The following is a 9,084-nucleotide window of genomic DNA, read 5'->3' on the forward strand; positions in this document are numbered from 1 at the left end:
ATCTTTGTGTGGGAAACAATCAGCAGGCCCTGGGTTCCCTTTCTTCACTGGAAGTGCTGGTTGGAGAGTGGAGATCACAGAGAGACACCTTAGGAGGACCCTTACAAGATGCAGATGGGGAGGAGATGAGCCCGTGGGACTTTGGAGGAGGCCTTGCCCACCCCCCATCTTCCCCTCAATGAAGTGTCCACACTGGTTGTTGAAGAAGGCAGCATTGTTGGCCCACCCTGGGTTAAGGTAGCTGGGATGCCCTGCCACACACCATGGTGATGGCACGGATGGTACAAGGATGTCTAAGTCAGGAAATCCCAGGGGAACTTCCTATTTGTCACTGTACTTCGGGGCCCTGTTCTACGTAACCCCTCACTCTTCCCTGTCAGGTTTGACGAGATCCTGGAGGCCAGCGATGGGATCATGGTGGCTCGTGGTGATCTGGGCATCGAGATTCCTGCAGAGAAGGTCTTCCTTGCTCAGAAGATGATGATTGGGCGGTGCAACCGAGCTGGGAAGCCTGTCATCTGTGCCACGCAGGTTTGTGCCCCTCCCTGCGTTCTCCTTGCACACTCATGTGCTTGCACGGGAGGCTACCTGCTCCTTTCCCCTGGACCCTGGCCCACGTAACAAGCAAACACACATCCCCTGCCCCGCTACGCACCTATACAGAGCTGTGCTTTGCACCTACACACCATCCAGAGCATCAGGCTGCACTCATTTGTCTCTGAAGAGCCCAGGCTCACTAATGCTCTGTCCCCTCCCAGATGCTGGAGAGCATGATCAAGAAGCCCCGCCCCACCCGGGCTGAGGGCAGTGACGTGGCCAACGCAGTCCTGGACGGAGCCGACTGCATCATGCTGTCTGGAGAAACAGCCAAGGGGGACTACCCTCTGGAAGCTGTTCGCATGCAGCACCTGGTGAGTTCCTGCCCCCGGGCTTCCGGCTGGTGCTGGGGTGGAGGCAAGCTCTACCCACGGCCTTTCCTTGTCCCCCAAGTCACAGCAGCAAGAGTGACGGGGTGTGTGGGGGTGGGGTGTCTCTTGGTTTTTTTTTTTTCTGTTCTGCCTTCCCTGCCCACACTCCTTCCCCTATTTCCTTCTGCTCTGGAGGCATCTGCCTTCATCAGACATGACACAGTTCACTTTTGGCCTCAAGGTAATGAATCCTTCCTTTGGCTTAAGTTCTGGGGTACTTATGCAGTCAAAGGATGCCTTGTACCCCTTCTTCTGGACAGTCAGAGGTTCTGAGCACAAAAGGGCAAGGGCTCCTGCTCCCCACTGTCCTCTCTGTTTGGCTTCCAATTGGATTCCCCACCCATCCCACAGACAGGCGTTCCCCGCCCCGGGACTGCTGTGGACCTGCCCTGGAGGCTGTTGCCTGCACTGAGCTGACCCTGAGCTGGCCTTGCATGGTGCCTGCAGTGGGACCTGCTTTGCAGTGTTGCTGCAGCTGCTGCGCTCACCCCAGGCCAAAAAGTGGGGTTAAGTGCCTGGTGGCAGGGCCACACACAGAGACAGGTGGAAGGGTGGCTGACCCCAGCGGGCCTTGGACTGAGCATCTGGAGAGTCACAGAGACTCCCTCTCTTCTTACTCCCCTGGGAGCGAGTTCTTCAGACTCTCCCAGCTGGGCCGTGGCCCACTGCCTGGCCGCTGCTCAGGTTGGAGGCTCTGTGCCTCTGCCCTGTCTATTTCTGCTCCAGAGCTCAACTTAGGGACCAGGTATCAGGGTCACTCAGGCCAGGTAAAATGAGTGCTATACATGAGCTCTCTCCCAGCAGCCCTAGGTCAGTCTCTATAATGTAGAGCTCAGTGAACTTGCCCTCTATCCTGAGATGGTTCTTCTTTAGCCTTCTTCCTCCCGTTCCAGCCAGTCAAGGACCTCCTGCCTTTTGAGTGACCCCAGCCCCCATAAGCCTCCACATTTAAAACAAACAAACCTCAGACTAGTATCTTCCTTTCCTTTTATGTTTCCTATTACCGAGTTTAAACAGCTTCCAGAGAAGATGTGTCATTTATATTAAACACTTTTTCAGTGGTGAACTGAGTTCATACTCGGCTAAAGATGTCTTCTAGGCTGTTGTCCGCATCCTTGGCGGATTTCCCCGTATTGAAATCGTAGAGAACGATCTCTTTCCCAGGGACATTTGTGTGGCCTGACCCTGGCTGTCACATCATGCAGTTTGTGCGATATGATTGCTGTTTTGATGCTTAGGTACTCTTGGCACAGTCTCACAACTGCCCCTGACAGGAAGGTGCCTTTTCTCTCCTAGGACACGGTGTACCTTGAACCAGTCACCTCTAGAGTGGCTGCCTTTACGGGTCTCTCCACATATCCCCTCTAATTCTCTTGTTTAGTTGTATGACCCTGTGACCTCAGAGGTGGGAGAGGGGCTGAACTTGACCTAAACCAGGAAACCACATAGAATGTGAGGACTTATATATCTTTGGGCAAGTCTTTTGACCTCTCAAGACCTTACCTGTAAAATAGATTAGATAAGAAATACTTATAGCCTTAGCATTAAACATTCACTGCTGCTATTATCAAATGTTTGATAAGTCCCTGTGTACATTGATGTAATCTTTATAACTCTCTTTACCTCGATTTATAGATGAGGGTTACGTGCCAGTGAAGCCTGGGTTTGAATCCAGGTCTGCTGACTCCAAAGCCAGTCTTCTGTCCCGCAGCGTCCTGCTCTGTGTAGCAGGAGATGAGGGCAGGTCTCCATTTGGGGCCTGTAGTGGGGCCACAGACTGAGATTCAGGCTCTAGGTTCTGAATTCCATGTTGTTTCCTCTATACCCCAGTCTTCCCTATGAACAGACACCTTAGAACTGCAACGCTTGGATTGCATGGCGCTGCTCGGAAGATAAGTTATGGGGTCTGAGCCAGGCCGTAGCTGCCCCTCCAGGTGGCTCCAGGCCTCTCCCTTCTGTGTCACCAGTTAACACTGGCTGACAGCATCTCCTCTTAACCATTCACTGCCTTCTCCTGTGTCTAACTAATGTAGTTCATGACCTGTAACTGAGAGCAGTACCAGGTATGGTCCTGTCTCCCCTTCCTCTCCTCTGTCCTTCGGGCTGCATGCTTTTCATTCTTCTTACAGAAAGAATGCCTTTAACCTAGTCCATCCTGCCACACATCTGCTTACGCTGTCACATTATGAGCTGGACTACTGATTCCTCCCTCACCCATCATTCAGCACAATGCTGATGATTGTACTGTAATCCTCGATAAGATTTTCTTTCTGATTCTTGGTCTCACGTGAGCCTGTAAATAACTCTGGCTTTCTAGTGACTGTTTTAATCATTAGATTGTAATCAGATGTCTTGTTAACGTATCTGCATGCTTCCACAGGCATCTGTCTCTTCACATGGCTGTTCAGTGTGCCCCCAACAAGTTGGCCAAAGTTGTCCATTCTCTTGCTCAGTCACACCACATGGCCTTGGCTTTGAACCCAGCTTTCCAGCGCTGCACAGTCCGTTTGCATGGCAGACCGTCGGAAAGGCTTGGAGCATCCCCACGCCTGAAGCCAAGCTAGTGCTCACTCTGTACGTGCATGGAAGCTGGGCAAGGGGCCCTGCTGTAACCAGACAGCCATGTGAGGAGAGAGGACCTGTCCCTTCCTGTAAGCGTGTCATGAGGCAGTATGTCCAAGTCCTCTGCCGGGGAGTGATACGGGCCCAGCCTGGGCATATTCCCATGCCAGGGTGCTAGAGCCTACCGCCATATCATCTCCCTCTGCCCCAGTCAAAAAAAATCCTTCCAGAATGGAAGAATGAATCTCCCCTGTATTGGAGGGGAAATAGCGGCAGGGCAGTTGGACTTCCATCACCCAACCTCTGCATCTGCCTCAAGGACAGATTTAGCCAATTAACCTAAGAGTACTTTCCTCTCTGATTAATTCCCCATTCTGTCTTCCCATGTGTTGTCTCTGTCGTTTCTCCTCCTCCTTCCCTCTTCCTTGCCTCCCCTTCCCCTGAACCTTACAGATAGCTCGTGAGGCTGAGGCGGCCATGTTCCACTGCAAGCTGTTTGAAGAACTGGTGCGCGCCTCCAGTCACTCCACAGACCTCATGGAAGCCATGGCCATGGGCAGCGTGGAGGCTTCTTATAAGTGTTTAGCGGCAGCTTTGATAGTTCTGACGGAGTCTGGCAGGTAGGGCCCTGAGGGCAGGTAACGCTGTAGGATAACCAGCTTCTTGCTCTGGCCGCGCTAGGGAAAGACGGCCATGTCCAGCCCTGCACCTGGGCCTGGGCTCGGAGCCTCTTCTCATCTGCAGGAAGAGCCAGGAAGGTCATGACAGGGCAGGACCAAAGGGTCCTTTGGCTCAGTAGGCACAGTGGATGTCACAGGCTCCTGGTGAGGGACTGGTTCTACAGAGTCTTGATCTTGGCTCGGCTCAGCATCTCCAGGGACTGGGCTCCTCTTGGCCTCTGTCCTCAGGGACATGTTCCTCACCAGCTGTCCTTGTGACTCTTCCCTTCCCTTTCCACTTGTGACAAAGCTCTGTCCCCCTCTCGTCCCTCTGGACGGATGTTGCTCCCCTAGATTGCCCGTGAGGCAGAGGCCGCCATCTACCACTTGCAATTATTTGAGGAGCTCCGCCGCCTGGCGCCCATTACCAGCGACCCCACAGAAGCCGCCGCCGTGGGCGCAGTGGAGGCCTCCTTCAAGTGCTGCAGTGGGGCCATAATCGTCCTCACCAAGTCTGGCAGGTAGGAGGCGGCAGTGGCTCCTGGGGATGCCCTGCTTGGTGGCACCTCTCCTTGGGGGTCCTGGGAAGCAGTGCATTAAACAGTGCTCAGATGGTGCTGAGGCAAGGTAAGACCCCTCTGCCTGCCACCCGGACCCTACAGGAAGGAGTTCCCCTGTCCCCTAAGGCCAGGATCTGGCAGTGAGCAGAGCCCCCTCCTGGGACCGAAGCACTCCAGGCAGCATTCGAATCAAAAGCAAGTTTACCCTGGAGACTTGGGCATAACAACGGATAGGCTGGCTATAAATGGTTGATATTTAAAAGCTGGTCCTCTAAAATAGCGAAAAACAACCATTCTACCTATCCCAGTTACCATGTGGTTTTTAAAAATGCAGTTTCACTGTGCCCCCATTTAGTGCACTGGTCCCCGTCTGTCTTTGAGCCCTAAAGACAGGCGCATTCCAGCCCAGAAATGTCGCGGTGCTGCCTTGCTGGCATCCCGTGGGGTGGGGCAGCGGGCTGAGGACTGGCCTTGGCCTGTGCTAGGGATCCTTCACTGCCCGGGACATTGAGTTAACGTCCCTCCCTCTTCTGGTCTGGGAGTGTGTTGGTCGTTCCTGCCCACAGGGTGGGGAAGGTTTCCTGGCAGAGACAAGGGTGGAGAAGAGCAGGAAGGGCACTGCCCTGAGAACCAGGACACGGCTCTGTGCAGGTGCCCTCCGCAGAGGGCTCAAGCCTGCCACTCTTGGCTAAACAGCTTTAACCATCAGGGTTGACCTTTGTAAAAAGGTCCAGCCATTAGGGTTGACCTTTTTAAAAAGGTCCAACCATGGCTATTTGGCTATTTTTAGCTCTAGTCTTCTGGGATTTCATTCCTCTAGACCTGACTTCAGCAACTGTTCCCTCTGAAGGCCTTGTATGGAGGCCAAGCCTGAAGTGCAAGGGCATTCTCTACTGTGATATGTCTTAAGTTTCCCTGACACCTGTTGAGTGTCCTAATAGCTTGCCTTCTGGGACCCAGTTCCTTCTGCAAGCCCCTCCCTAACTCTCAAGACACATCTGCAACTGCAAATGTTCCGTGTCAGTGTTCAAGGAAACACCTGGCAGAGGGGCTTCAAAGGGTCCCTTGACAACCAGAGCTGCTCTCATGCCACTACTCCCATCTCCCATTCTTGCCTCCTGGGTAGCACCTAGATTTCCAGGCCTCATGTAGATACTCAGGTTTGACTCTGGGGCTCTAGAGCTCAGTTACCGGGGCTGTTTCAGGGACCTGGAGACTCCACGTCGGGTGGGGAAAGGGCACAATAGCAGAGAAGTCTGTTGACTCCCAGGAGGCTGATCAGTTCTGCTGTCCTCTGCAGATGTCAAGAGTCAGGTGCTATTCACATGCTGCTTGGCTTGTAGCTGTCACTGGCAGCAGAGGAATGGGTGCTGGTGAGGTTGGGCTGCCTCTCTGTGCCAGAGTTCAGGGTGTGAGCAGGGTTCTGCCAGCCCTGGGCCATGTGGGGTGAGTGAGTGAGACTGGCCATGCCGGGTCGGGCTGATCCTGAGGCCCTGGCCTGTGGGAAAGGGTAGAGGGCAAATGGTAGCATAGCATGCTGTAGAGGATACAGGATGAGGGGCTGCCCCAGCCCCGGGAGGCAGCTCCCTGCTCTCAGAAGGGTCCCAGGGAGCAGATGTTTAAAGTGGTCAGAGCCTTCAGACTGGCATAGCAAGTGAGATTAGAGAGGGTGAACGATTGCTGAAGGCCCTGAGGTGCTTCCTGGGAGGCCCCTGGGGCCCTGTGTAATGGTCTCTTCTGCCTGTCCCTGTCCCATCTCAGGTCTGCTCACCAGGTGGCCAGATACCGCCCACGTGCTCCCATCATTGCTGTGACACGGAATCCCCAGACAGCTCGCCAGGCCCACCTGTACCGTGGCATCTTCCCTGTGCTGTGCAAGGACGCAGTCCAGGAGGCCTGGGCTGAGGATGTGGACCTCCGGGTGAACTTGGCCATGAATGTTGGTGCGTGGTCGGGAGCAAGGGCTAGAGCCTGGAGGTGTGGGGGTGCTTGAGCACTGGCCTCTCCTGGGCCCTGAAAGTTTGAGGAACAGAAAAGGGAACATTTAGACCTTAAGGGGACAAGAGGCCCAGCTGACGACTCCTCACCCTTCCTGGGAATATTCTGAATCCCCTCCTGTTCCCTGCGGTCCCAGCTGAACCCCAGAGGAAAGAGGAGCCTTTGAATAGGGCTCCTGAGTTGACTGAGCAACTCAGTCCCTCTCCTCACTCTTTCAGTCTGGGGCCCAAAGCAAAATTGTCTATTCTTTGGCATCTGCTCATTACTGAGGTTTTGTTTGAGAACTTCTGCACTGTGGGGGGTGGCAAAAGCAGATTAAGTAGTGATGTGGCCTTTGTCCCTGTATTAGGTAGGATGTCACGGGCTAAGAGGAAGCAGCTAGCTCTGACCTTGGGCAAGGCTCTCCACTCCAGGGAATAAAGTGAATGATATCCAAAGGTCCCTGTCAACTCTGCCAGTTGAGTGATAAGGAAATCCCAGGGCCTCCCTCCTCCCTTTGCATGGGCTGTGAGGTTGGTGCCACCTGGTGGTGGAAGACGGAATGGTCAGCTAGCCATGCTCCCTTGCCTCTGGCAGGGCTCTGGTGTAGGGCAGCCACCCTGGTGTGGACCTGCCCGGCTTGGCTTTTACTCACCAACCTCTCTTCTTTTCTCCTAGGCAAGGCCCGAGGCTTCTTCAAGAAGGGAGATGTGGTCATTGTGCTGACTGGGTGGCGCCCTGGCTCCGGCTTTACCAACACCATGCGTGTAGTGCCTGTGCCATGATGGACCCCAGAGCCCCTCCTCCAGCCCCTGTCCCATCCCCTTCCCCCGACCTGTCCATTTAGGCCAGCAATGCTTGTAGAGCTCACTCTGGGCTGTAGTGTGGCACTGGTGGGCTGGGACACCAGGAGAAGATTAATGCCGCTGTGAAACATGGCTGTTTGTAGACCCTGCTCACGTGGGGTAGCTCAGAGCCTGGCTTGCCCATCATGTGGCCCCACCCAAGCAAGGGACAAAGGAGGAATGCAAGACTGGAGGCCCCCAGAGCCTATGGCAAGAGGGCAACAGCACCCTCTCCTTTGTGTACCTGGTTTGGTTTCTGTAGAAAATGGATGCCCAGAGAACTCCCAACCCTGGCCTGGGGTTAGGAGACAGCCAGCAAGAGTTAGGGGCCTTAGGGCGTAGGGCAGTGGTTCCAGTTTAAGCAGACTCTGGCCCTGGCCCTTACTTGCTTCCCCAACCCCACGGCCTCCCTTGTGCACTGTGCTCTTCTGTCCTGCACTCCACTCACCTGTTGCTGCAGACAAACACTCCACCCTCACCTTCCATTTTCCCTACTACTGCAGCTGCCTCCGGGCTTGTTGCTATAGAGCCTACCTGTATGTCAATAAACAACAGCTGATGCACCTGTTTCTTCTCTTTTCTGCTGGGGACAGGGGAGGTGGTTGAACCCCTGCCCTCTGAGCAGCGTGAAACTGTGCCTCATGCCTCACGGTGGGTGCTATGGTGGTGTCAGCTTGCCTGACATCCTGTCCACCTCCCCAGTGCAGAGGTGCCGGGAGAGCAGTAGCCGGCTATCTTAAGGGTATAGGCTACTGCTTCAGCACTCTGCGGAGGTGGGGCAGCTGGGGAGATTTTAATAGCTTATATGGACCAGAGACTGGAGACGGCAGGGACAAGGGCCTCACCTCCTTGTTCTGGTGGGTAAATCCAAGGAGTAAACTGGCCCTGGCCATCCCCTTTGGTCTCCCTGCAATATAGGGATCCCTTACAAGAGCTGTAGGAAGAGCCCCTGCTCTGGCCACTTAAGGCTGGGCTCTGCTCCCAGGTGCCAAAATGGTTGTGGACCCAGGCTCCTCTTGGATATCCTCAGCCCCCTCCATCCCCCACCCCGTTTGCCAGTGACCTCCCTCCATGACAGCAGGGCCAAGGCAGTGTGGGAATGGGACCAAATCTGGCCTGTGCCCTCCCTCCCTCCTTATCAACCACTCCTAAGGACCAAGTAACCTGTTGGGATAGGAGAAAAGAGAGCCTGCAGGCCAGTCAAATTGGAGAATAGGCTCTTTGGGCCCATACTTGCTGCCCAGTTCACCCTAGTTCGTTGTCACACCCTGAGCTCTTCTGCCTGTGCGACCTGTCCTTAATCTCTAGCCGCCCTCAGTCCTGCAGACTCCTCCAAAAGCATATTTCCTTGGGGAGACAGTAAAGTGAGCAGCTCCGGTAAAAGTGCCTGAGAGCATCCTGGCTCCCGGGCCTCTGCTGGTGACCTGGCTGTCCTGACTAGTATGTTCAAAATCCCCTACTTTTCACCCTCACTTCCCTGATGGAATTGAAACAGCCTGGAGCTTAAGGTTGG

At 54.5% G+C, this 9,084-nt stretch overlaps 1 protein-coding gene across 9 annotated transcripts in view; it reads left to right on the top strand.

Moving 5' to 3' along the window:
* The window catches only part of PKM (pyruvate kinase M1/2), a 28,214-nt gene extending 20,078 nt beyond the window's left edge, over nucleotides 1-8,136 (top strand). For 3 of the 9 annotated variants that reach the window (XM_069482281.1, XM_069482271.1, XM_069482317.1), the window contains exons 7-11: nucleotides 381-531; nucleotides 759-911; nucleotides 4,544-4,710; nucleotides 6,511-6,692; nucleotides 7,405-8,128. In XM_069482281.1, coding sequence (XP_069338382.1) covers nucleotides 381-531; nucleotides 759-911; nucleotides 4,544-4,710; nucleotides 6,511-6,692; nucleotides 7,405-7,511 — 760 coding nt within the window. In that variant the 3' untranslated portion in view covers nucleotides 7,512-8,128. Of the gene's footprint in view, nucleotides 1-380; nucleotides 532-758; nucleotides 912-3,983; nucleotides 4,151-4,543; nucleotides 4,711-6,510; nucleotides 6,693-7,404 lie in introns of all 9 variants that reach the window. The other 6 variants (XM_069482288.1, XM_069482253.1, XM_069482326.1 and 3 more) reach the window with 2 other exon arrangements.
* The last annotated feature ends 948 nt before the right edge of the window (nucleotides 8,137-9,084 follow it).

This window comes from Eulemur rufifrons, chromosome 2 (genome assembly GCF_041146395.1).
Source record: "Eulemur rufifrons isolate Redbay chromosome 2, OSU_ERuf_1, whole genome shotgun sequence".
Lineage (NCBI taxonomy): Eukaryota > Metazoa > Chordata > Mammalia > Primates > Lemuridae > Eulemur > Eulemur rufifrons.